General features: G+C 43.9%; 3 protein-coding genes across 4 annotated transcripts; all 3 read right to left on the bottom strand.

The window, feature by feature from the left end:
- Window positions 1–1,817: 1,817 nt before the first annotated feature.
- Window positions 1,818–27,246, bottom strand: LOC129600127 (1-phosphatidylinositol 4,5-bisphosphate phosphodiesterase gamma-1-like). Its single transcript, XM_055498529.1, is given in 26 exon segments — window positions 1,818–2,189; window positions 2,269–2,441; window positions 2,506–2,768; window positions 2,885–2,996; window positions 3,458–3,609; window positions 3,670–3,794; window positions 19,032–19,081; window positions 19,083–19,123; window positions 19,194–19,302; window positions 19,448–19,784; window positions 19,840–19,943; window positions 20,212–20,488; window positions 20,748–20,804; window positions 20,898–21,331; window positions 21,413–21,495; window positions 21,559–21,644; window positions 21,972–22,092; window positions 22,175–22,260; window positions 22,374–22,489; window positions 24,811–25,008; window positions 25,095–25,175; window positions 25,345–25,429; window positions 25,495–25,536; window positions 26,352–26,454; window positions 26,524–26,667; window positions 26,727–27,246. Coding segments are annotated over 24 exon segments (3,390 nt in total). The 5' UTR covers window positions 26,447–26,454; window positions 26,524–26,667; window positions 26,727–27,246; the 3' UTR covers window positions 1,818–2,026.
- Window positions 4,481–5,674, bottom strand: LOC129600139 (uncharacterized). Its single transcript, XM_055498551.1, has 2 exons — window positions 4,775–5,674; window positions 4,481–4,540 (listed from the first exon to the last, which is right to left on the bottom strand). Exons 1-2 carry the CDS (start codon window positions 5,672–5,674, stop codon window positions 4,481–4,483), a joined length of 960 nt encoding a protein of 319 aa, XP_055354526.1.
- On the bottom strand, window positions 5,720–18,482 carry LOC129600132 (uncharacterized). 2 transcript variants are annotated; one of them, XM_055498536.1, is made up of 5 exons: window positions 18,080–18,482; window positions 9,839–9,889; window positions 6,938–7,308; window positions 6,422–6,835; window positions 5,720–6,232 (listed from the first exon to the last, which is right to left on the bottom strand). In XM_055498536.1, the coding sequence occupies exons 2-5, from the start codon at window positions 9,876–9,878 to the stop codon at window positions 5,720–5,722; spliced, it is 1,338 nt and encodes a 445-aa protein (XP_055354511.1). In that variant the 5' UTR covers window positions 9,879–9,889; window positions 18,080–18,482. The 2 variants fall into 2 exon arrangements, with proteins under 2 accessions (XP_055354511.1, XP_055354512.1); XM_055498537.1 differs by lacking the exon at window positions 9,839–9,889.
- Window positions 27,247–27,665: the final 419 nt, after the last annotated feature.

The following is a 27,665-nucleotide window of genomic DNA, read 5'->3' as shown; positions in this document are numbered from 1 at the left end:
CCAACGCAACCGCCACCCAACGCAACTGCACGCAACCCAACGCAACTGCATGCAGCCCAACGCAACTGCATGCAACACAACGTAACTGCATGCCACCCAACGCAACTGCACGCAACCCAACGCAACTGCATGCAGCCCAACGCAACTGCATGCAACCCAACGCAACTGCATGCAACCCAACGTAACTGCATGCAACCCAACGCAACTCCACGAAGCGTAACGCAATCGCATGCAACCCAGCGCAACTCTACTTAATTTCATGTATCTTCATATAGTTGAATGCAGCTCAACCTTACATACTACATGCAGTTAAATAATCAACGTAACACAAAGCAACCTAGCGTGACTAAACGCAATACCATGCAGTTAAACACATCTTGCGGATTATTCTTGCCGCAGGTCAGCTTAGCTCACATGCTGCAAGAAATTGTTTGAGTAGAAAGCTCTGGAAACTGTACGAAGTCACGTATTTGACGGAACTAATCTTTGAATGCTATTACAACAATTTGTAAAATTTTTTTAATTTCTCGGTTTTTTAGGTTTCTTAGGTTTCTTAGGGTTCTTAGGTTTTCTTAGGTTTCTTAGGGTTCTTAGGTTTCTTAGGTTTCTTAGATTTCTTAGATTTCTTAGGTTTGTTAGGTTTTCTTAGGTTTCTTAGGTTGCTTAGGTTTCTTTAATTTCTTAGGGTTCTTCTTAGGTTTCTTAGGTTTCTTATGCTCTTAGGTTTCTTAGTTTGCCTTTGGTTTTTCTCAGTTTTTTTGCGTGTTTAAGTCCCTCGAAAGAATAAGTTTCAGAGTTTCATGCATTCATTTCCATCTGCGTTAAGTTGCTGAGTTGCGCTGGATTGCATTGACTTACGTTGAGTCGCAACTTACGGTGAGTTACGTTGAGTTATACTGGGTTGCGTTGAGTTGCAATAAGTTGCATGGAATTGCGTTTGGTTGCATTTAATTGAACTGAGAGCATTAACTTACGCTGAGTTGCGTTAGTTACGTTCAGTTGCGTGCAGTTGCGTTGAGTTGCGTTGGGCTGCATGCAGTTGCGTTGGGTTGCGTTAAGTTGCGTTGGGTTGGATGCAGTTGCGTTGGGTTGCGTTAAGTTGCGCTAAGTTGCGTTGGGTTGCATGCAGTTGCGTTGGGTGCGTTAAGTTGCGTTGGGTTGGATGCAGTTGCGTTGGGTTGCGTTAAGTTGCGCTAAGTTGCGTTGGGTTGCATGCAGTTGCGTTGGGTGCGTTAAGTTGCGCTGGGTTGCATGCAGTTGCGTTGGGTTGCGTTGGGTTGCGCTAAGTTGCGTAGAGTCTCGTGAGGTTACGGTAACGAAAATAATAACCGCATTACGTGCGAAAACGAACCGTGCCATATCTAGCCTGAGGGCATTATCATGGAGCGGGGACTTCAGAACTTCCCGTAAGGTACAGTACGATCTGGATGTACAGCACACGGCAACTGCAAGACGTGCCAGTGCAATACATCCAGCTAGCTGCCAGGGCCGATATGTGCAAATAGGTACTGTATCTGAAAAGTTAGATGGTGCTGGAGAAAATGCGACCACTTTATGGGTGTCGTACAACTTGTACAATGTACGGTCTAGAGTAGAGGGTTGGATGACACTGAGTTTTCGAGTGTTTTTGTAAGTGTTTAAACTGGCAATCATTTTACGTACAGTAGCATGAAACGTGAATGTATGCTTGATGTTACGGTGGCTATTGCCGTGAGTATTACCGAATATACAAGTATAAGCCCTAAACTATAACAAAACAATGTTATCTCAGTCAATGGAATTTTTTTATATCCCGATTTTGTGCATTTGCAGTAAATATACTTTTTATTATTTATTGTTACTACTTTTATTAGAGTAATTTTAATCGACATCATATTCTCTTTGAATTATTGAGTACCTTGTAAATGATAATGAGTACGATAACACACTGAGACTGCTGTTTACACTCTCGTATACACGTTCAGATTCGTACTTATAAATGTTTCTGTAGAACTGTCATAAACAATAAAACTTCTCCATGGCTCCCTTATTCGCTTGCGCAGTCAGTTCTTAAGGCTGAAGTAGCATTCGCTTCGATGGTTACGTTTGCTACGCTTTCGTCTTGAAATGGCGAGAAAAGTCTTCTGATACCGGAAGTCGCACTGCTCAGTCGTCTAAGGAGCGGTTTCTTGGTAGAGCCACGATCGTTTCTGCAGGATAAAATTTAACCAATTAAAATTTAATCTTGTTAACGCGAAAACGAGAAGGTTGACAGGAGACTCGGCTCACGATTTCGATAAACACTCCTTCGATTTGAACGATAACAGACTTTTAATCTGCCGCAGTTTGGTTTCGAGTTCTTTAACTTCTTGACCCAAATGTTCCACTTCTTTGATTTCTATCTGTCGGCTTAAGTAGCGCTCTTCTTGGCGAAGCTTGTGTATTTCCGTGAAATCTTTGTTGTGCGCGTGTAAACATCTAGTCATCTAACGGACACAAACGAATTCGTCATTACAGCATTCTTACACTTTCAGAAAGATTTTTTATCTCAATGCGCACTAGCAGCGTAGACAGTTCCAGTTCTTCACCCCATCCATTCTTCAACGGTACTGATCGGTATCCTTTTCGAATACACCGCACAGGAAAGGCAGCTTGCCCCATTGCAGCAAGATTGTGGTCGCTAAATATAACATTCGTGTCCAGAGCGACGAAACGAATTAGTGCCAGATCTGGATTATGGATATCAAACTCGCAAGTCTCGTTCCATACCGGACGGAAGCCATTGTCGCCTACCCATCAAATTTAAAGTTTTTCGCTGGTTCATAATATTTTCCACGCTAAGGGTTCAGTTCTTGAAACAGCTTAGAAGTACTTATTCAAAACCATTCCTATTTTACCGACGTACTGGCCTTGGTTCGGAATTTTTTGCAGTCGTAATCGGCACCAGTAACTTCCACTTGTACTGCAGGACTAGAGATACCCTTTCCAGATTTTAGGAGCTGGCGACCAGCAATTATCTGTCATGTTCGGCAACAAAGTAAGTGAAATATTGGATAGCAAGTTACGGACTGCACCTGATCCGGTATGATTACACGGCGTTAAATTATTAACGGCATTAACACTGGGCGTAGTCCTGACTCTGAGACCACGACAACCACATATAAAGGGATAACAAAGGCTTAGCTTAGCGACCCCTGTACAGTATGTACTTGTTTCCGCACAGCAGGCCGAAGGATGACGTTGCTGCTTAGCGTATTGTTAACTCCGGCGCTGGTACACAATCACCATGTTCAACCTTAAACTTTAGCCACAACATCAGCCGTCAGCTGGATGACGGAAACGAATACACAGATTGCTGAGCTCGGACTTTGTCATCTTCTTGTATAGAAATACAGTATGCCAGGTCTCGCTCGTAAAGCGTATAAATGATAAGACTGACTACGAGTAGTCCGGTGTCGTCCGTTTCGTGAGTTATTACCGTGACACAAAGAACGATTGGCTCGACAACGCCCTTCAGTGTCTTTGCTTCGCAAGGATCATAGTCTTCGCTATGCAGGAAGCCCGGCTTCAGGACATATCCGCATCCTCCATTCTGCATGAATCTCCCTTGATTCAAATGCAAAGGTGCATCTACATTCACAAAACTTGCCAAACCTTTTCAAGAGTTAAATGTCAATTATGGATATCGACCTGCGGTTTGAAAATTTAAAGCCACCATCTGGGATCCGCAGTTCCACAGTCGTGTTGGATCATAGTTAGAAGAATCAACCCTGGCCCCCATGGGATAAATCCGGCTGAAGCAAGTCTGATTGTACCTAATCTCGGAGAAGCGTCTACGCTGCATAGAGAAAAACACAACGAAACAACATCTCCTCGAGAGATCGCTTTATTTCCGTGAAATAAATGCTAGAAAAGCCATCATAAAAAAAAAACAGAATCTAATGCAGAAAAAGGGCATGAAAATCATGAAAAGCTAGGAAACGATGTTAACGGTTCCTAGGTTGGCACCAATGGCAAACACGATCAGTCGTGTTTGGAAAGCTGGCGAATGGTAAGCCAAGCCAATGATGGTGAGGCGTCCGTGCCAATATCCTGTGCTATACGCACAACACTCTGACATGCCACGGGACGGGATGCCGAGGCCCCTTGAGGCTCAAAAACAGGAATGAAAGAAGAAATGAAAAGATGCATATTAAATGCACAACATAATGAGCAACTCTTATTAAAAAAATTGTGTCAATTATTCCATCACAGGTTAGTGAGAACACACGCTGCAAAATGCGGCGTAAAAATAATCAAAACGAGTTAAACTCGTAACAAAATCCGGTAAAATTATTCCGGTAAATTCCCATTCCAGTTGAATCCAATCCCACATGTTAATCCTTGTTAGTTTGCAGGTTTTCCGATCCATTCCGGAGCTTTCCTCCAGTCATACGCATTGTTGCGTCGATCCACGATATATGTGCAGCTTAGTGCATCTACGTCGATTTTATTCATCTGTTTACGCAATTAATGCGCTACGGCAATTCTTTAACCGAGTATTATGCACCGATTTGTGCGTCTACGGCGATTCAATAAAGTTATTCTTGCGATTCATTGCGCACTACGGTGATTAATATTAAGTTGTGTACTCGTAGTACAATACGGCGATTTTAATAAAATTACGTATGCAATTCGTTGTGCTTATACGACGATTGAATTTTTTAGCATTTAATGCTTTTACGGCGGTTTTAGTTTAGCGGTACTTGGTACAATACGGCATTTAATGCATTCAATGCGTTTACGGCGGTTTTACCTGCGGTTCTTCATTTAATGCGTTAAGAGCGTCGCTCAATACGGCAGACGTAGTCTTAACTTCGGTACTATCTTCCAACATGTCCACTTCGTCATTTCCACCCGGATAGTACAGTGGATCGGTCTCGTTATCCGGGATATGCACCGTAAAGATCAAATGATCCACTTCGGTGAAGGTTTCGCTCTGTCCCATCGCCTCCAGCTCCAATTGCCGGTCTCGAAAGGCTTGTCTCGTCGGGAAAAGGAAGTTATTCCTAATTGACGGTTCTGGTCCCGTCATCTCATCACCCACCTCTGCCGCGGGTTGCTGCTCCAATGCCGGTAGAGTTTCCGCGATCGTCAGTGCTTTCACCGACGCAACAACTTCTGTTTGCGGAATTCCGCTAGACGGCGCAGTGATCACTGCAGATCCGGTATTCACAGCTGGTGCAGCATTCGCAGTGTTAACTTCCATTACCGGTACAGTATTAGCTGTCCCCGGTAATTTCTCGCTTTCGTCGGTGTCCATCGACACCGATTTCTTCAGCTCTGGCTGCACTGTTCGGCTCGCTATTGGAGTATCAGGTGAATTTGGAGCGACTTTGCGCTTCCCTTGACGCTCCGCAAATCTTTTGACGAGATCGTATATCCCGTCATAATGTCCGTTATGGATAGCTTCGGTATTAAGTCCATCGACTTGCATTACGTGCAAAAGATCATTCAAAACTTTCGCCTGCTGTTCCTCATTTAGAGGTTCACCCAAGCGATTAACGTAGCTTTTCAGACGGCGATTTTGTTCGACTTGCCTATAAGTCCGGGCCCAATGGTGAGCGTGGCAATTGCCCATCAATGCAGATAAGATGACTAAAACATATTTCTTCAATCCCCATCCGATATTTATTGTATCCCACGTGATTTTCATGGGAGCGATTTTACGCTGGAGCGCGCAGGCGGCACGGCAGAAAAACTAGAACTTTGCTGGATCCGTGTCCGGTAGTATGAACTGAAGGAGGAATTCCTCCGGATTTTCGGTGAATAGGATTTTAAATTGAGAAATTAATTCCCAATCCACCACGGAAATTTCAATTAGTTTTTTCTTGAGCTGGGAAATATCCAGCGCGCTACGCAATCCATTACGCTGCGGCGTTTCGTATCGCCAAACTTCCATTTGCCGGAACAAATCTATTTGGTACATATTAATCGAATTGCGAATACGCAAATCATACCCGACGGTATGTAACAGATCCAAGGTATCAGTGATGGCTTTGCCAATTTCGGTTCTTTGATCAGCGTTAACGGTGCCAATTACTGACGCAACACGATCAATATATTGATCGAGGTCCCGACGAATAACGTCGATATCGCGGCGAATACGCTGCGGATGTGTCTGTCGCTCCGGCATCAACAATACGGATGCATCCGGCTTATACTGTACTGGTTTGTCGCGCGTTGCGCGTACATTCCAATTCGCTGCTTTCTTCTGAAATTTAGCAGCCGTATTCAATTTACCAGGCATTATATCGCCTTCTACAAACGAATTATCTGGGGTTTTCCCCACATTCGGTGTTTGATAAGTAATCTTATGCCGTGTTTTACCACTAGCATTGCTAGTGTTGCTAGAATAACTAGCACCTGAATTCGGCTCTGAATCTAAAACTGTTTCACTTACAGCTCTGGAAGTTGAAGGCTGCACTTGCAACGTTTGTTGCGGATACGGCGTTTGACTTGCTGGAGTATTCCTGGTCAGTGGCGGGAGATTCGCTAACAGCGGATTAGTCTGCCGTTGTTGTGATTCTTTCGGTGCTGTCCCGGCTGGCCATGGACATGGAGTTATCATCCGAGTTTCCAGATCATACTGGTAGCTTCCACTGGGAAGGCTCTGCTGTAAGTGAGCAATATGCTCAGGTGGCAAGGTGCCCGGCGGTACTTGCAATGCCATATTCGTATATCGAATAGGCTGTTGTTGCTGCTGAAATCCCGAAAAAGGCAGACTTTGCTGCTGAAACATAACTGGCGGTTGCCACTGGCCATATGCTGGCTGTTGAGACGGCGTTTGCTGTCCGCCGACATTCGTCGGATAATTCTGTAAATTAAGAGAATTATCTCTGTTCGGTAAATATTGATTACCCGCGGTAACTGGGAATATTTCAAAATTTCCACAAGCACTATTCACAGGAATAGTTACCTGATTTGGTGGTGCGGTGATGCGTTGCATCAAATTGGCAGTACTTCGTCCGAAGTTTTCGGGATGAGTTGCGCACGACCATTCATCGGCATGATCGCCAATGAATTTAACGGCGCTTTTATAAATACCATTGTAATACAATGGTGTAGCACAGACGATCGTCCAGTATTCCGGTAGTGTTACAGTGCGATACGCATCCAGGCTGCGCATAAGCACTTCATCATACAATCGGGAAACAACGACTTGCGGATCATCCGATCGATAGTTGGGTCCCTGCGTGCATTCCACGCATTTCCGATTGTTCGTATTATGCGAACAGCGGTTGCAGGAGCGCATTGGCGCATACTGGTACGGTAATTCTTCCATGTTGTCTGCAAATAATTTAAATTAATTAAATTATGCATTAAATACGGCATTTATCTTATTGCATAATATATGCATCTACCATCTCGGAGATATTGTTCTATTCCTCGATCACATGATCCAGTATAACGGATAAAACCATCCCACGGTGTGGATCATTTAATCCGACAATTCTCGGGTCGCTAATTAAGCGACTTATCGCTAATGTTACTGCATCGTCTACGTGGTTAGCTATAGCCGGACACACTGTCCTAATGTACTGGATGATTTCATCCGGCGATGAACCAGCAGGGTCACCGATTTCTTCAATTGTCTTTACGACAATTTCATCCCACTGCTTTAATTTATCGAACTGCACGTTCTGCAGAAACGAGAGTCCTTTACGCCCGAAGCGGTATGACGGTGAAGTCTCGCCGTCGTAGCGGCGTGTGATTTGGGCGTCTTCGTACATTGTACGAAGCATCGACTGCACCGCATAAGGCGGATAAGTACCAAAATATTCATTAATTCGCTGGGCTGTGGGGTTTTCCCCCCTCTGCTCGATTTTGTATATGGCAACAGCCAATTCGTGACGCGACGGTTGGGCCAACAAGTTCCTCGGCTCATCTGCTGTTATGGGCTTTTGCCCAAATGGAACTCGCTTGGCCGGGGAATACGGGACTTCCTCTATATGCTGACCAGTCAATTCCGCTATTCTTTTGCGGTTCGTCTCTGACAGGGCATATCGCCCGCTAGTACCAGCCAATGCTGCATCTACAATTATTCCTGTGGCAATTGCCTCATTAACTGCAGTGGTGACATCCGAGTAACGCTGCTCCGGATTAACCGAATCCAACGGCATCGTTAGGTACATATACCTAACAATGTCATCGATAGTCGATCCACGAACGTTGTGGATGTCCCTGATGGCGATTGTCGCCGCTTCTACCATTTCCTGTATGTTTGTTATTTTCAATCCGACATATCGGCTTTTACGAGTCGCGGTTATCGCGTACTTCATTGTCGGTATCCAGTTTTCATACACTTCTACTAGTGTACCGCGTTCTGCGGCTACTTTCACAATCAAACCGTATTCTTCGGTATCGATATACCGAGGGGCAATTATTTGCCTATATTTTTGTAAAAGATGTGCGAATGCCGCCATCTTATCCTTTTTCCGGACATTATTTATAATGTCCAAAGTCACAGCCGTTGCTTCAGCTATCTTTTCACTAGGCACTGGTTTCGGTGGTTGCGACGGTCCAGCCTTTGCTGGGCATGGCGACATTCTAGGAACTGGCGAGCTAATACTCGGTGTCTTCGGGGATCCATCTGGCTTTGGTTCCGGAATTTCCGGAGAGTTTTCTCTTCCGTTTGATTCACTAGAGAACTTGATTAAGTCCTCGTCACTACCTTTCTGCGCTTTATCGCTGCGCGTCTCGTCTATTACGAGGCGCGGCTGTTCTTCGTCTTCTGATGACGACGGCTGATGTCTCAGCTTTTCCCTTACCTGCACGACTCTTCGTGCTATTTCCTCTTTTTCTTCCACTAATTTGCGCTTCTTTTCTTCCTCGCCTGGTGAGGTTGTGCCTCGCACGCGATAGGGATGTGTCCTATGGGATACTGTACTAACAGCGGGCGACAATGTACGCGATCCCGATAATTTCGGGATTATGTAACTCTGCTCTTCCTTGATTCGAACCGGGTTCGTACCCCGTTTAAATGTCCCAGCCGGTTGCTGGTGTTCAATCGGCGCTTGCACTACTCCCATAGGAGTAGGAAATCTAATCACGGCTGGTTTTAAACCAGTTTCTTTCCAGAACGCCGGGGGCGGTTGCACTTGCAACTGTGGCCGTATTTGCGTTAAAATCTGCGGTGTCTCTAAGACGTGCTGCGGTATCGTAACTACACGTAATTCTTTCCCATTGGGAGCCCCCGACTTCGTCGGAGCAAATGGGCCCTCCATTATGAAAGATTGTCCCCATCGCTGCCTATCTCGGGCTTCTTGCTGCTCGTGGTCGGCGATCAATTTCGCCAATCGTTCGTCCGCATCTGGCGGTGGTTTCGGGGATTTACTCCGTTTAGGCATTGCCTTCAACGCTATCTCTACTCCTGCTTTTGCAGGTGATTTAACAGGTTTCTTCACAATTGACTCGTAAGGCACTTCTTCAACTTCTTTTGAAGTCTCTGCCGCGTCACTCTGTACCTTTGCACGCGCTATTATGGCCTTTGCCATCCTTTCTGCTGGCGGGGTGATATGCAGTTGATCAACTGCTGCTATTTCTTCTGGTTGGACAGCGGTCGCTGCCAATGAATGTTTGTACGATGCCAGGTCGCGTTCCCGATTACTACGCAAAAGTAATTCGTACTCGGCATATGATGCCACTATTACGGGATCGGTCTGTACAGAACGTGACATAGTCACTGGGATTACTGCCGGTGCCGCATTGGGCAAATTACCGGCGTTTTGAACGTTCTGGACATTCGGGGCAGCAAATCGCTGCGTCGGGCGATATGCCTGATTTCCCACTGCGGGTGGGGCAAAGAATCGAGGAATACCTCGGCCAATTGGTCGGGTCGGTCGCTGATTGCGGTCCATTGCGGAAATATCTGCAATGGAAAAAATACACAATATAATTGTGGATTTTTGTACGGTGTTTTCCGGTATCGATTTATTTATTCGATTAAAGCTATCGACAAGTACGGCGGTTATTCCGACTTATTATTTGCGCGCTTTGCACGGTATTTCTACGACTAGACGATTAATTCTAGTGTATCCATTAGCGCTTTTGCGTAGTTTGAGCAGAAATCGCCTTTTGGGCACTGGTTTCTTAGCGCTATTGCGCTTATTATTACTTCCATCATCGTTGACTATTTCCCATTCCTCCGTGTCGATTACGGGGGAATTATTGGCAGCATTGTCTGCAGAGGTACGGACCACATCGGTAGCGGGGAAATTATTCGCAGAATTATCTGCAATTGCTTGTACATCCTGTTTGTCAGGAAGTTCATTAAGATTGTTATTCCCTAATAAATCTCTAATTAATAGGATTTCGTTTTTTCTATCTTCCTCGGTAGTGCGATAAGGTTTTATCCGTTCGCAATTAACGATGCGTATTTCCTCCGTTTTATCGGAGATTATCCGTTTGATTTCTACGGCGTTAGTATATGGGAATCCGATGATTTCCCATGGCTCAATTTCGAACCTGCGACGAAATGACTCCGTTTCCCCTTTCTTCTTTTCTATTTTAAGGATCACCAGATCCCCAATGCTAAAATTGTCCTCCGATCGACCCTTGTCGAAGCGCTCGGCATTTTTCTCAAATTCGTTGCGAATATGCAACTCTGCTATATCGTGGGCGCGATTCAGATTGTAGCGCAGTTCCTCCATATATTCGCGAATTGTCGCGTGGTCTGACGGCAAATTGGTCTTTGTCTCTGTATCCGCAGGAATAACCTGCTCTCTACCGTACAGCATAAAATACGGCGACATATTCGTCGTCTTATTTGCTACACGATTTTTTCCAGCAATTACAAATAGCAGGACTTTGTCCCAATTACGCTCCCGGCCATCACTGGCGTACATCGCGAGTGAATCAGCTATTGTCTGCATTTGTCGTTCGACAAGTCCGCGTCCTATCGGATGATACGCAGCACCGAAATGATGCTGTATTCGCAAGCGTTTATTTATTGCTTCCAATAAATAATTATGGAAGTGCGTACCTCTATCAGTATTCAATATCTGCGGTGTTCCGTACGGTAGAAACACGTCGTAAATTAAAAAATTTGCTACGGTTTCCGCTTTTGCGTCCGGTATCGGTTTTGCAATCACGAATTTCGTGAGTTCATCTATTGCTACGGCAATATACGTGTTTCCACGCGCTGTCTTGGGCAATGGCCCTTTCAAATCTACCTGCATTCTGAACCAGGGTTCACCGATGGCAATCTGTTGCAGTTTACCGGGTGGCGCTTTGCGCAGTGTCTTGCGATGCTGGCATGCAAAACAGTGATCAACGTACTTGATAATCTGAGAGGTCATGTTATCCCAGAAGTATCTCAAGGCGATCGCCTGATAAGTTTTCGCGCGGCCTAGATGACCGCTAGCCGGTGCATCATGCATTGCGTGCATGATATCCACTCTCATGTGCTTTGGCACAACAAATCGGCGATTAATTCTACCGTCTTTTTCGGAGATTTTATACAATACTCCGTTCCACAATTCATAACCGGAATAACCGGGTCGTTTAAGCAAATGGACGCTTTCTACGCGTCCTTCTAGCGCATGGATTATGCGCTCAATATTAGGATCTTTTTCTTGTTCGATTCGATAAAATTTAAAGTTGTCTTCTTCTTCCTCATGTTCTGCTCCATCTCGTATCGTGACTACACGAATCGACGGAGTGCTAAATTTAGAATCTTTAAATTCGTCCCAGTCATCGTCTGGGCATTCAATAGCTTCTCCTACTGGGTGTCTACTCAATGCATCAACATTGTCACATTGTTTACCGGGTCTATACAGTATTGTCATTTTATGACTGCTAAGCTGGAGTGCCCAGCGTGTCAATCGGCCATTTAATCCTTCTTTACGGGAAACCGATCGCAATAAGTTCGTTAAAGCTTGATGATCGGTCTGTACCGAAAAATGGGAATATTCTATGAAGTGTCGAAATTTCCGACACGCAAAAACTACTGCCATACACTCCAGTTCTGTAATTGGGTACTTCTTTTCAGCGTCAGTGAGCAATTTGCTCGCATAAATAATCGGATGTCCCTCTTGGTGTAATATAGCACCAATTCCTATTGTCGATGCATCGCATTCAATTACGGTTGGTTTACTGGGATCGAACTTTGCTAATACTGGTGCATTAATTAATGCTGATTTTAAATCAGCAAATTCACTGTCATGGTCAATCGACCAGTTCGCTTTTACATCAATTTCCCCTTTTAATAAACCGTATAGACGGCGTGTTCTACCGGCAAAATCCTTAACAAATTTGCGGTAATAATTGCAAAGTCCGAGGAATGACCTCAGATCCTTTTCTGTCTCCGGCTTCGGGTATTTCTCGATAGCTGCTATTTTATCGGGATCCGTTTTTATCCCATCCTTGGACATAATATGTCCCAGGAAATGTAGTTCTGTTTCGCCAATATGGCATTTACTCGGTTTCAACGTGAATCCTGCCTTTAAAGGCACTCGCACATCAAGCGTATTTTACGTTTCAGATCTTCAAAGTCTTTAGCGGCGGCGATGATATCGTCCAAATAAGCGAAAATATTTTCGCAGTGGACGTCGGACAGTGTCCTATTCATGGCTTCCTGAAACGTTGCAGGGCCATTGCAAACACCGAACGGCATCCTTAGAAATTCATAGAGTCCATCCTGCGTGATAAACGCAGTTTTTTCGATGGAATCTTCGTGCATTTGCACTTGCCAAAACCCTGCGTTGCAGTCAAAGCCACAATAATATTTATTGTCGGCTACTGCCTGTAATAATTCGTCCGGACTTGGAAGAGGGTAATTGTTCTTTTTCGTAGCGTCATTTCATTTAATATAATTCACGCAAAATCGCGTACTGATGGTTCCATCGGGATTCTTTTTACTCGCTAATACGACAGGGAAACACCACGGTGAATTCGATTTACGAATTATTCCCTTCGCTAGCATGTCATTGACATGTTCCTGAATTATTTCCCGGCCTCGCCATGAGGTCCTGTGCGGCTTAGATTTTATTGGCGCTGTATCGCCGGTGTCTATCTGGTGTTTCACAATTTGTACGTCGCCGAATGGGCGATTTTTCGTAGCAAATAAGCCAGGATATTCAAGGAAAATTTCCTTGATTTCCCTGATTTCTTGTTCAGTTAAATTTAGGGTTGATTTTCAGCTCATCTACGGCTTTCTTAACAGTTTCCTGTTCTTCTGGTGTCATTTCTGCCAACATTGTGGCATTAACTTGAATATTTATCTCGGGAATTTCCTCGTACGGTTCTAAGTAGCCAATAAATTGGCCTTTCTTAATTGACTGCCGCTGATGTTGAAAATTAACGAATACCATATCAAATTTATTGTTCAGTGGTTTAACCACTCCTTCCATCGGTTTTATCCGCCGCTCCATATACAGGTGCGGACTTGGAAGAAATAAAAATTTGCCGGTATCGAACTGCTCGTCTGCATCGAAAGGGACATTCACTGTCGCCCAGTTAGTACCCGGATTAAATAATAGTTTATCGCCGGCGAAAACTCTAATAGGCTTAGCGCGTGTACCGCGGTAAGTGGGGTTAATGATCGGGGACTGGGAAAATTCCCAAGTCGGTAATTCATTAGTGATCTCGGCAGAATCAGTGGGCCCTACCAATTCTGCATTTACGATAATTAGGTTATTAGGATCCGGGACTACTTCGATGCTAGCTTGATTAATTAAATTATTATTATTAGTTTCATTAGTAGCGGCAGTATCGAGAGATTTTCTCACTACGGTAGGTGGATCGTCTATCATAAATTCAACTACACGCGCCATTGGCGCAAAACTAACTGACCGATTATGGTTTGCTATGGTTTTTACAACCGTTTCATTAGCGTAATTATCAAGTGGTTTACACTCCTTCAACTGGTACGGCAATACCGGTAATTTACGTCTCGTTAACTGCGCTAATACGCGCAACGGTGTACGCAATACATACGGTAGTGGTATTTTAAAATATTTGAAGATCTGGTTCAAATGTCGCTGTTTTTCCTCCAGGGCAGAATATTCTGCCTTACATTGTTTAGCCAAATCACGGACAATTTCTTCCGCCTTTGCGGAATCAATACCCGGGACTGGTACGTCCTCGTCCATAAATAGGTACATTACATTAGTACCGTCTTCCTTGGTTTTAATAAGGTCCTGAACTTCTTTTACTAACACTTGATATTCGCCCCATAGGCGACGGAATGTAGCTTTTGCTGCTAACCGGACTTTTGCCGGCTTCTTCAGTACTGATTTGGAACGAATAGTTTTACCTGTTTCTATTGTGGCTGTTGCCACGGGTATCGGGAAGACTTTGCTCCCTATGGGTACGGTTTCTTCCTGTACGGCCTCTTGTGCCGATATTACTAGTTCACCGGTAATTTCTCCCGTTGCCACGGGTATCGGGAAGACTTCTTCCTCTACGGTATTTGTCGTTTGAATAACCGGCGACACCGGTTCGCTCATTATTAATGGGCCCGGTTTCTTATCGGGCTGATATTCTAAGTACCGTAATTTATTGTGCCGAACGGCATAAAATTTATCTTGCAGAAAATCCTGCCCCAACAGCACTTTTATCTCGTCTGTGGTTGGCTTAATATAGGCTGAATGTAAGGATTCGAAATTCTTAATTTTTATCGCTATTCTACAATAATGTGTAACGAGGAATCCACGGACTCCTCCGATACCGCGGATGTGTAGCGGTTTAATTAACGGTATTCTTGCGGCTTCGATCTCATTCACAAATTCACTAGAAATTAGTGAAGTCTCTGCACCGGTATCAATCATCACCGGCACTTCAAAATAATTTATTATTGCTTTTATCATTAATGGTGCGGTCCTTCCAGGCTCATCGTTATCGGTTAAGGTTGTAAAATTAATATCAGCATTGCTGATATCCGATAATTCATCGGCATCGGTTTCAATTACTCGTAATCCATTGATTACTATTTCTTCGTTTTTATCCGGCGGTTTGGGTGGAATAGGGTCGGTAAAGCCGGAGTTTACCGCCCTTCCTCGTTTTCCTGCTCAGGCGGAGCAAAGAACGGATTATTATCCGGAGGCGGCGATCCCGATGTCGGGCGTACCCGATCCTCTACTGGGCCGACACTCTGGCGGGAATTACTCCTCTGCCTGGCCGGCGAATTAGGTTCACTACCAGACTGACTACCACTACGGCGCTGGTAGAAATCGGCGGCATATCGCCGATTTCCAGTCTCCGGATCGTGATACGCTAGGTAGGTTGGATTTTCGCATCGCGGTTTATCGCGAAACTGACATTCGCGGAAGTAATGCCCGCACAAATCGCAGTGCTGGCAGTACTTCACCACTCTATTGCCACGCAAAGTTTTCTGCAAGGCTGGTGACCGATCGGTCGCTTCCTGTATCCTGCTGATATTATTCGCCCACTGCTCTTTACGAGACGGTGCGCGACTATCTTCCACGTTATTTCGGATATCGCTGCTTTCAGCCTTGCTGATATTACTACGAATATTGTTACTATTATTGTTACGATTACCGTAACTCGGTTTCCCATTGTTCTTACTGCTTAGCCGCGGCGGGCTGGCCGCCGCTGCCGCGTACGATTTTGGTTGAACTTGTGCAGTTCGCACATTGACTACATCGGCATCTCTATCCTGTTTGCGTCGGACATTGCCGACAGGAATAACGTATTTTTCCGGGTTATTAGACGACAAATATCGCAGTATCTCGAGAAATCTCTCGGGAGTATCTGGTCGCATAACTTCCATTTTATCATGGAGTTTTTCATGCGATTTCAATCCACGCATTAGGAACGATACGAATTGTTCCGGTGTACCATTAAACCCAGCGCGATCGCGCAAAGTCATCATGGCCTGGTAGTAACTTTCCAGAGTTTCCTGGCCAGGTCGGTAATTACGGTTTGTTAGCTCTGCTAACGCGTTAACCGATCGCTTTGAGTCGCCAAATCTGGCGATTAACTGCTGTTTCCACTCACGATAAGTCGTGGGAGCAGCGTTCGACGTGATCAGTCCATTATACCATACGATAGCTTCATCCTTTAGGCAATACGCCAACTCCGTTATTTTTCTCTCGTCTGTTGTCCACCGATTGGCGGTGGCTGCATGATCAAACTTTATTATAAAGCTGTCGATATCTTCTTTGCTACCATTGTAGCTCGGGCGCGATACTGGCTGGCGCATTACATCAGCCAAGTCCGATTTTCTTACAGGACTTACTGTCCTGCTTTGTCCAATGCCTGCTCGCTGAATTTCTTCCCGCAAAATACTGCGGAGATATTGCTGCTTATCAGCACTCGGCATTTCCCGGGAACCACTCTCGTTCATTGCCGAGGGTGTGTGTTGTGCCCGAGACAACTGAGTCTCTTCCGTATTAGCGGCATATGCCCTACTGAGTGGTCGCTCGCCGTATTCTACGGCTTCTGGATTCATCTGTCGATCGTACAGCGTTCGATAATCTTTTGCTAGAATTGAATTTCCCAATTAGGGATTTATGTTCGGTCTGGCTCTCGTGCAGCATAGACTGCACGTTCTTCAGATCCGTCATTTGATTAAAGTTGTTAGTCTTTAATCGCTGGTTCTCCTGCCACACTTGATCAAGCATGGTGTCTTTCTCAGCTAATTGCTGATTCATATCGGAATTTCTAACACGTGCTTCATCTACTTTCGCTTTTAATTCGGCAATTGCCGCATACCTTTCACCTATTACAGCCCGCAAGCCCAATACAATTTTTTCCATATTTTTAAAAGAGCTATGGGCGTGCTGGTACTGATTTTTGTGGTGTTGGACTTCGTCCTCGGCTACTTCCAGCTTCCGCTGCAAATCTCTAATCAGCACCTGATTTGCTGAAATAGTTTCGGTCGCCTGTTTAAGTTCCACAATGGGGGAACCTTTTGCCGGCTTAGCCGCAGAGTTCAACAGCTCGTTCAAATTAGCTGTGTAAGATTGCGTTTTACGCAATGTGGTAGGTACAACTGTTACCGGTTCCTCCTCTTCTTCCGTCGTTGCGGATTTATTCAACTCGCTTTCGCTTACTTGAGAAAACGACCCTGTTGTGGCCGTTGACTCTGTGGTACTATCAGAGCGTTCTGGTGCAGCTGCCTGCACTTCTTCCCGATTATCGGGATTAACCTGTCGAATTTTATCCGGAGTTAGCGGCCTGAAAAACAGCTGATCAGGCGGCTCCATTACTGGTGTATCAAGGAGATTATCTCCCTGATCCATTACGGTCGCTTTGCGTGGTTTACGAGGTTTATTTTCCAAAACTTTGTGGGTGATTTCCACACCTGCTTCTTTCAGCTGGTGTGTTTTACTACGCGTCACCTTATCTGGTTGAGATACTTCGCTTGTGCCAGCCTTTGCTGGTTCATCGGTTATTCCTTTCAGGACCTTACTGGCCGATTTAATAACGTTATCCACTCCCTGCTTCAACCTGTCGATGGCTGGTTGCTTTCTCTGCGGTGAACGATTTACTGGCATTATGCCGTTAACATCTACCTCTATTAGATGGTACAAATCAGGGTTGAATTCTAAACTTATTTCGAGATAAGTTTACGTACTATTCCTACTGCATTGTGGATCAATGCATTTCGGTATGTGGCTGCTTTGCGGCCAGCAGATAATTTCCTGGCCTGGGCGGCTATGAATAGCCTGCTCGGCTATTTCCTATTGTTCTCCCTCCCTCTCTTTCGAGAAAAATATCCGCTGATAAAATCAGCGAGTGCTTTGACTTCTTCGCTTGCGGAACGGTCGTTCCGTCACGACTAAAATATCATCGATATACGGGGTTAAAGGTTGCAGAAAAACAACAATTACTGGTGGTTCCGTCATCATTAAAAGAAATATCAGAACAATTGTTCAAGTACCACTGCAATTATTGGATTGTCACTATCAATCCGTGACGAAGGCAATTCACGGGAAATAATCCCCTTTTCGAACGATCTAAATCGGTATACTAACGGTATACTCTTGTCCCTTATACGGGAAAACTCGTAGGGTATACTGCTACCTAAATCTCTTGTTTTACTGTAGAAATAATCTACATATCGTATTCGTACTGTGTAGCACAGTATGCTTACAATATCGTAATGTTCCTGGGTTCTTCTCCTTGCTGGCGGCCGCGTGCCTTCCGTACCAGCGACGCTCCGTGCTTCAGTTCTGTGGGAGGGTTTTCCTGCTTCTGCTGTTCGTTGCTGGCTATCGTTGGTGGACCGAGGTCTCCACTGAAGGAGGGGAAACTTCTGTGTCACGGCGTGTATGAGAGTACGCCGTTATCGAGTGCAAAAGTTAAGCAAAACTAAGGGAATGACAGGGATCTTAATGCATCTCCACCATCTCGGAGAAGCGTCTACGCTGCATAGAGAAAAACACAACGAAACAACATCTCCTCGAGAGATCGCTTTATTTCCGTGAAATAAATGCTAGAAAAGCCATCATAAAAAAAAAACAGAATCTAATGCAGAAAAAGGGCATGAAAATCATGAAAAGCTAGGAAACGATGTTAACGGTTCCTAGGTTGGCACCCCAATGGCAAACACGATCAGTCGTGTTTGGAAAGCTGGCGAATGGTAAGCCAAGCCAATGATGGTGAGGCGTCCGTGCCAATATCCTGTGCTATAAGCACAACACTCTGACACCTAACAGCATTAACGGCACATATGCATCTATCAGCTAGTTGTTTTAAGGTAGTTAAGGGCACTGGTTTTGACCTATCTGGGATGGTGACATGTAACGGTACCGGTAGCAGCAATGCTACTGAGTACTACTTGGCATGCTCGCGCAATGATAATAAAAAAGGTTCATACGATGCATTACGTACTACGAGTGTCGACACAGTACGTACTACTTAACATTCTACAGTTACCTACCAGTATGTAACTTTCGCAATTCATTGTCAGAATGCCATTTTAATACCGCATTCAGACTATTTCGCAATGCCTATTTACTTACTATACTCCTATCTTTCGCTAAGTTGGCTTATACTGTATGCGTCGCATGCGTTCGTAAAGATCAAATTGAACAAATACTGACCGCAAAAATGCCTTGCAATTTCCTGGTGTTAGCCATTTCTCTGCCTGAATTTTCAGAGAATGACCGCATGCAGCGAAAATCCACATCCGCACCTGTGAAAACTTATTAGTTCATTCAGCTTAATCAGTGCACATGTTTTATGGTGCTATTTTACAAACTTACTCTGCTGATCAAAAGGAACATTAGATTTTGTAGACTGACAGTAGACGATCAAATCAGACAGTTCTCGTGCACAGTTGAACTTGGCCTCTTGATCATGTATCAGCCGACGCTACAAGAAACTCTAAGATATACAGCGAAGTGGCAATGTATGGTGACATATGTGCTGCTGTTATAATTATGGTATTATTGTAACTACTGTAAAATGTAAATAACCCTTATCGCAAAACGCCTACTCGTATTGTTTCAAGGTTTACTTGTTCATTAAGTAGATCCACGCCAAGTCTGATAACCCTTGTCCAATTCTCCATGTCCTCGGCAGTACCACAAGCCAAATTAACGACATCCGGTCTAGGCCCGTTGGGGGAGATGGTCAGTCGGAAAACGAAGGGTTTCCCGTTGAAGCCTTCAGGCACTTCTTGGACTATACAGTCCTTCACATCGAACGATCCTTTCTGCTGTACGCCAAAAATGGCATCCCTGCCGTAAGAGATGTACTGACTGCGTTGTTGATCGGCGACAACTTCGGTTATATCGCGCACGTAACCAGAAGGAAACCATCGCTGCGCCGTGCCGTTGTAATCGCCAATCCACCTATAGAACAGCATGAAAGCACATCACATCTTCCCTAAATACGATATCGCATTACCATTCGCCTTCGACTTTCTTAACATTGGTAATGATGGCTCCTTTAGGAAACGACAACTCATCCGGCTTTTGAGCTGTATACGTGAGTAGCGCTTCACATGAATCCTGCAGCGAAATTAAATTGTTTTGTATTACCATTCCTCGGTACCTCGAGCAGGTGCGCAGTTTTGGCCTCCACTAATTATAAGTGAATTCGAAACTCAGGTTAAGCGTTTTCCGCCGCATTAAACCCGTTTAGGCAGTTCGCAAGTACAAGGCCACTTCGCATTCATCTAACCCCGGTGACCGTAAATTATGCGGAGTTACAAAACAGTAAGTGGAAACCACCACAAGCTGCCAACGAAGGACTAGAAAAGTTTTCGGAGACACTTACGGGAACCGTTTCGCCATGTTGCCAGCTGTTTATATCCCTACAGATTTGGGTTCTGGAAACGTATCCACACAGAACGACACCTTTTTCTCCACATGGAATTGCGTACTTCATGTAGAATGTAACAAAATCGCAAAGATTGTCGAAAGTTTTCGTTTCCACTAAAAAATACTGATATTTTGCTGAGCGTCGTGAAGTCAGCACACGATCGATGTCAACTTTGTTGGTTTCTTTCGCACAACCAGATCCCGTCACAGGTACGCTTGAGGTCAGAGTAGAGCTGTATGAAGATAATACAACGTAAGCATAGTTCATGTTTTTAAAAGAAACATTTTTTAACAAAGCGTATAAACAAACTCTGCCCCTGCACGAATAGCTAACTTCACGCACAGTGTCTGCCGATTACGTACTAGAAAACCCAGAGGTTGTATGCACCAGTATTTTGCTTTCATCCTAAATTACTTTTGCCAAACACAGTTCTTGAAGAGTTTCTTATTATACAGTATGTCCATTGCCACTTCGTGCTGTGCTTTTTGTACCTTGGCACTGTCAATGGTTTGTAATGGATGCGGCAATGACAGACCTGACCTTTATTACTGCAAGAAAACGTGGATATAACCCGATATCAAGTAGACGCATAACAATGATTATGTACTGAGCGGTGGCCTATAAGCATTTAGAAGACTTACAAAAACGACAGCATATAATCCCCCATGTAAGTTGTATTATCGCGTATGAGGAACGTCCCATCTCCCAAATGTGCAGAAGATAAAATCATCTCCTTAGCCTTTTCTCCACGAAGTCTGCCATGAAACCACGGTTGATCCACATGTGAATTCGTTGCGAAATATGGCGCAGTTGTAACAGATTCACGAGAGAACCGAGTCTTTGCGTGAAGACCATCATCGGCATCTGCTGGTTGTTCCATAAAAGATAAATTTGTGGCTGTCAAGACGAAGAAATGCGGAGTCCATCCGTCGCTGTTCTGGTCTTGCAGAAACATTATACCGCTGCCGTAGCAGGTGTCATCCAACGACTCCAGCCGACGGAGAACATGATCGTTTCCTGGCGAGTCAACCGGAATGCGTTCTTTGGTTTCCACGTTTTTCCGGATCTTCTTGTGCTGGTACAGTACAATAGAACGACTTAATACGAATTCCCAAATATTAGCACTGACGTCATTATTTCGGGCACCGCTTCTGACCTTAATTATGATTTTTCGCTTTAGTTGATTAGGCGACGGCATCTGCCTTTCTTCAGGGTCAATGGCTTCAGTAAGAAGAAGATCTGCACTTATTCAACAAACAGCCGTTAACATTCGTACAACTACATATGTAAAAATGTCAATACCTCCCAGTACACTGCGAAAAATGTGTGCCATTCTACGCTGTTGGAGTAGCGAGCAGTGGTCTTCGATGGACAATATCACAGGATAGCTACAAGTTTTACAACGTATCACGATCACCAGTTAAAACAAAAACAGTAGGAAGGCTGAGAAAAATTTAGGGTACCCTACATGCCCTTATTGTGAGCACAGTCCACTTACGCGAGTTAACTTCTGCTTTACCATGTGCCGTTATACCGATAAGCGCGAAGGTTTAACTGGATGTTTTTCTTGAGGTGCAATGGGTATGTCTACCCTCTTACATCTAGTTTGGCGACAAGGAGTAGCATTTTGCTTCTAATAGTTTGTACTCGTACAAAAACTGGCTGTTCAACCTGTGTGCAGTGCATCGGCTTATTCGGCTAATTAATCGTCTTACTCAGAAGATATAAAGGCATGATCGCGTATGCACTCCACAACGTCGTAGAATCGTACCCGGGAGGTAAGTGTGCCACCGTGGTAGATCCACGTCTCATTGTTCGGTCCGTCAAATGTGTCCACTATGTGTGTGTCAGAGAAACAATGTGTATCGACTGTGGCCTTCGTAATCGCATTATTAAATTTCCGTGCATGCACACTCACGCTCTATGCAGCGACAACCCATCCGCAAGCATCGCGCATACGCTGCCGCTTCCGAATCACTTGTTAAGGAATTTCCGGTGAGGTATCTGCCAGTATTATACCATTTATTCTTTCATGAGACGTTTACTGAGCTTTGCTACTATAATTCTTTGCTGAAGAAGATAACTGGCTTTCGCCCACACATTTTATATGCACGTACGTGTTATGGGACGAATTAATCCAGTAGCATGTCAGCGGCTGGTCCATGTCCTGATAAATGCGATCATAGCTTACATCCCAGATTGTATTTTGCCTCGAAAACAGATAATCCAGAGCCTAACATAAGAAGAACTCGACGCTAAAAGCTGCCTTACGGTGTTAGACAGCTTGCTATCGCAGTTTCACTGCATTATGTACATACATAATCCAGTGAAACTGGTGAATAATGGTGTGCAACTTAAGAAGATTGAAGATGGTTTTGTGGTACTTTCGCACGTTTTGACCACTTAACCAAGAACATAATGCTAAAGCCGACGTCCACTTCGGTTATACGTATTTGCTTGTTTTGTATTTTCAACTTTTGTTTCATGTTTTTCTGGGTATGTAGCACAACTGCGCTACTCTGTAGTTGGATCAGTTGTTCAGTACTTGGTGGATTTGATCGTGTGCAGAATCGCCAATTAGGTTGTCGCTGTTTCTGGGTTTGCCGTCGCTGTCACGTAACATATTATGTCCCTACAGATATAACGTGACTGCCAGTGTTAACGCTACCACTCACAGATGCAACGGTACAAAGTTCAAGCAGAGATAACGCTCTGCACAGGGATTGGTTGTATGAATTATCACAGTTGCTCCATTTTCACGCATTTGCGTGATTTCCAACAGTTGATCGACATCAACTTTTAGAATTCACACTTCGCACTCACAGCACTGCGTATACCTACTTATTCGTATACTTACAGTTAGTTTCACTGTACAGTTACACATCGCATTATATTTAATAGCTACAACAAGGCGGTACGTATGATCTGTTAGGTTAAATCGCTTTTGCTTGAGTTACCTGTTTGTCGTAAGATAACTGGTAATTACTCATTAGGTAATTACTCATTAGAACATGTTAACTCGCTAATTACCTATCATTTCAATTATACTTAGACATAAAGTTTACAAGTTTATTTATTTTCTGATTTACCGTAAAATCGTTAATTTTTACAAATTGCAGTTAACTCATAATATAATTACCCGGCTTAGTTTACTTAATTATTAGGACACAATTAGAAATAAAATTATTAATGTGTTGCCGTAACATCAATTTTACCAAAGACTTCAGTGCAGCTAAACAGACACCATGCGTTTTGCACGTTCAAAGATAACCACGTTGTGAATGCTTGTGTTATCTTCCGAATGGTCTGTTTTTTAATGGCTCACGGCATATGAATCATGCGGCATCTGCCAGTGATAGTGTTGTCACTGCCAGTCACGTTATATCTGTAGGGACATATTGGTGGAGGTCAATTACATTTGGGTAACCGTTGCGCGTCGGGTAACGGGGAAACGCGTAAAAAACGTGACGTAACAGCGCGTAAGCTAGTAAGCATTCTGATTCGTGATCACAAAATCTGGGATGGGTTTTTAGCTTACTTGTCCGCGTAAGCGTTGCGCTTCGACGTCGAAGCGCAACCGTTACCCAAACTACGAGTAACTCGCGCCTCTCCTGCACAGATCGACCAAATTTTTGTTTGTTTGAACTAAAAGTGCATCCAGCGATCCAGATTCACACTCCCAAATTCATATTTAACTTTTTTGACGTAATACCACATTTACCACATTACAGCATTAAAAATGAGTTTTTCAGTTCCACGTCGGTGTTCAATTTCTTTCTTGGCACGGAAGCGTACTCGACTCACGATTGGACGATTGTTTTTCTGCTGAGTCATGGCTAATTTTTTACGCGTCTCTCCATTACCCGACGCGCAACAGTTACCCAAATGTAATTGACCTCCACCATTGTATGCGAGCTCCTCAAGGCAAAGGAGGGACAAGTTGGGCCAATCAAAGCTACAGACGGCACTCTCAACTTCTCAAGACTTAACGGATCACGGTGGCGTGGCTGTGCCCGCTCTTATCTACTCTGTACGTACAGGTAAATAGTGTAGCGATAGAAGTTGTACAACCATAAGACCACCCAGTTATGATTCATCATTGCGTTATGAATTTCTGTCCTTTTACCGGCTAGCTGTTCTTCTTCACAATTTCTAGAATTCAGTCTTGCATTCGCTTGTTACAGCTTGCATTAGCTTGATTAGCTTGTTCTGCTTGTTAAACTCTTGTCTAAACCTTGTTCCTTGTGTTGCATTGTTCTTGTCATTAAACATGCCGTGAACTTCCGTTGTTACGTTCAGTAATTGCGTTACGTCAGTAAGAGCGTCCACGACCGCACCGTTGCCGGTCGTGCCAACCTTTCATCCCAACAGCCCACACAACATCGTGGTACGGTCAACACGCCAACCCACTAGAACAGCAGCCAGATCGGCTACTGTTACAATAGCGCCCATGAATTGGTGTGCCCAAAACCCATAGCACCAAAACCGGAGTGTCGGAACTACGTGTACTGGAGTTTTCCGCAGCCAGCTGCGGATTGGAATGCTAAAACGGACCTCTGTTTGGGTAAAAGTCATGGGTCCGGCATGGGAAATTCGGCGGCTTGCATGTAGAAATTGGTCCATAACTTCCGACACTTTGATGTGCTGTTTCGCCCAGGCTTCGTGCTGTTCATTAAGCAGGAAGCGCTGAAATTCTTTGTGCTTAACGGTTTGTCGGTTGCTCGAGCAAGCTCCAAAACAAATCACAAAAACCTGCACAACATTGCTTTCTTTTAGTGACCTGCACAACATAGTTTTCCGTTAGCTGCGACTGAACTTATCTCTTGGCTCAAACTGACCTGTTCCACGGTCAAGAGGTGGCGATATATGGCGAGAATGCCCTGGAAATCAAGTTCCCCGCGACGGCTAACATCCATTTCCTATAGCATTATACTCGTATCACTGACGCAAGTTTGTCACTGTCACAATAAACGAAATAACGGAGCAGCACTGTTACCCTGAAAAATATTGGCTGCTGCATTACAAATATTATATCGTTACTATGTATCACAAAAGCCACATCCCAACATGATGATTGTTTTCTCGCACCGCAAAAAGATATTCCAGAGTACCTCCGCTCAACGATCTGTAGTTGGCACGGTACAGGAAATTTCTGAGTTCGGCAAAACTGATACTGATAACAAAAAAATGAAGACGCATATGAAACAAGTTATTAGGAAATCTTTGTCCGAAAATTACCATGTTCGGCGGCTCAGATGATTGCATTCTTTGCGAAGCCACCTAGATTAAGCAGGACATTAATTTTAGTTATGCCGACTGCAGGAGCATAAAAGACAGCTTTCAAAGCTGAACCCGTTGTTTCTAAGCTGAAAATAACAATAAGCCTTTCAATAAGACAAAACTTTGTACTGGTATACATGTGGTTAACACTAAAATATTATACTTACGGCAAGGCAGCATAATACGAGTAAAAGAGGATCGTGCAGAAAATGCAGAAAACGGTGCGTCCCTGTTGCGATATTGTATTGTACAGACACTGTTTGCGATAATTATTGTATTGTGAATCATGTATTGCGTACCATTCATGGGAAATTCTTTCACGCGTCCCTGTTGCGATATTGTACAGATACTGTTTGCGATATTTTATTGCGTACCATTCATGGGAAGTCCTTTCTCGTTGTGAAAATACATTATTACTTTTACTAAAAAAGTTGTAGTACGTATTGTTAGATATTTGCAGACGATAAAAATGCAGTAGCTAAACTCACGTCATTGCTTGTGAACTTTGGTATGCCGCATCCCAAATGCATTTAATTTTTGCTTACAAATTTAATAAGAGTTTAGGATAGATATTCGATGTAGCGCCCTGTCACATGCATTACAAAGGTTGGCAGACGTTAATAATGTAAACATACTATACTCGTATGTAATGAAAAAGTTTAAAAGCGTGATAAAAAGCTCTTGTTAAAACGGACTTTTTGTGGCTTCTGTAAACTGTTAATATTATAATTATAATGTTTTCGTCCTGGCTAACCGACCGCAGGTCCAACAGGTTAACCGTTGATTGCAGCACACACGTGTTGCACTTAACGTACCTTTCCAGATGTATGCTGTATGGCAGATTTCTTGACCGCTGACACATCTCCACCAAAGCCAGTAAAATTTTAACAAAGTCATCAATGGTCTCCATGGATTCGCCTAACACAAAAAATCCAAATTTATGGCGCAAAGAGATATGTACCTACTTCAATTTCACAAACAATCTACCAGCACAGCTGAGGGTATTTAGACAAAACTCGGCTCCATAGTGCACCACCACAGTATGCAAATACTGCGTAGCATACGCAGCTGATTGCTCAAATTCCCGGGATATTCGGTCTTTGCGAACATCTTTGATGTTACGAATATCCACTGTAATTGAGCAGTGTTACTGAAAAGATATAACATTTGCTAATTAAAAACTTGCTTACCGAAGTCTTCGAGAGGCTGCTGATGGCAATACTGCAAATGCGTAGTCCAACCAAGTTGCCGCGTCTCGGGACGAATGACAAACAAACGCTTTTCGGGGAACGTATTGGTGTAAAATTTGGTCAGTACGACCCCAGAATTGGTAATGTATTTAGAATAGCGTCTAATGTCATTCCAAACGGGAGCGCTGCTATAAAGTTTTTGCAACTTCCAACGGGGAATTATAAAAATTCTTAACTAACAATTGTAAGTTCAGGTGCGGTACTTCCCTTTTGCTGGCAGCCAGTCGTGACTTCACCCTGCCGTAGCGTCAGCAGCGAAATTCTCAAAAATGTATTCGATCAGTTAGACAACGAAAATATTCTAATCAGCATTAGGGCATAATAATGCCGGCAAAATAAACTTACTGGCTAAGCAAACAGATTGCGATTCCTAAAGTGGGGGCACCTAAACTGAACTCTACCAATGTACGAGTAAGTTGAAAAACGTTGTTCGACAATGTTGCCGGAAATCAAGGCTACGGAAGGCACAAACAGACTGCAAAATATCAGCATTAATGAAACAAATTCAAGCAATAATCGGTCGATCAAGATCGTATCACTTTTATCTGGGAGAATGAGTCATTTGATAGAAAGACTTGGGGTAAAAAGGCGGCAACCATGCAGATAATATAAGCGTAGTATGCATTTCTTACATGCCAGAGTGAATTATTGTGTATAACGTATAAGTACTTCGCTTGCTGCTGACCATGAGTACTTCTACTTCTATTCATCGAAGATGGCTGCCCTAAGCAAGCATCTGCAAGGGTATCTAAAAACTGGATGTGCAGGTAAATGTAGATCAGTCGGCCTGTATCAAATACAGTTGCCCACCTTTAGTCCATTACCAATTAACGGCTGATTTTCTTATACGAGTACAGAGTACTTAGCAATTCTGAATGT

The sequence above is a fragment of the Paramacrobiotus metropolitanus genome, unplaced genomic scaffold (assembly GCF_019649055.1).
Source record: "Paramacrobiotus metropolitanus isolate TYO unplaced genomic scaffold, Prichtersi_v1.0 Parri_scaffold0000164, whole genome shotgun sequence".
Taxonomy (NCBI): Eukaryota; Metazoa; Tardigrada; class Eutardigrada; order Parachela; family Macrobiotidae; genus Paramacrobiotus; species Paramacrobiotus metropolitanus.
Note: the sequence above shows the minus strand (reverse complement) of the source record. Positions and strands in the feature narration are given on the sequence as shown.

What these genes read in the sequence shown, in the direction of transcription:
- LOC129600139 (XM_055498551.1), bottom strand. Translation starts at nt 5,674, where the DNA reads ATGAAAATCACGTGGGATACAATAAATATCGGATGGGGATTGAAGAAA. An exon ending in CATTAAATGAAGAACCGCAG is followed by an intron (nt 4,541 to 4,774) that starts GTAAAACCGCCG and finishes GAATCGCCGTAG; the next exon opens with ACGCACAAATCGGTGCATAA.
- LOC129600132 (XM_055498536.1), bottom strand. Translation starts at nt 9,878, where the DNA reads ATGGACCGCAATCAGCGACCGACCCGACCAATTGGCCGAG. An exon ending in GACCCGACCAATTGGCCGAG is followed by an intron (nt 7,309 to 9,838) that starts GTATTCCTCGAT and finishes AATTATTTGCAG; the next exon opens with ACAACATGGAAGAATTACCG. An exon ending in TCACCGCACCACCAAATCAG is followed by an intron (nt 6,836 to 6,937) that starts GTAACTATTCCT and finishes CTTAATTTACAG; the next exon opens with AATTATCCGACGAATGTCGG.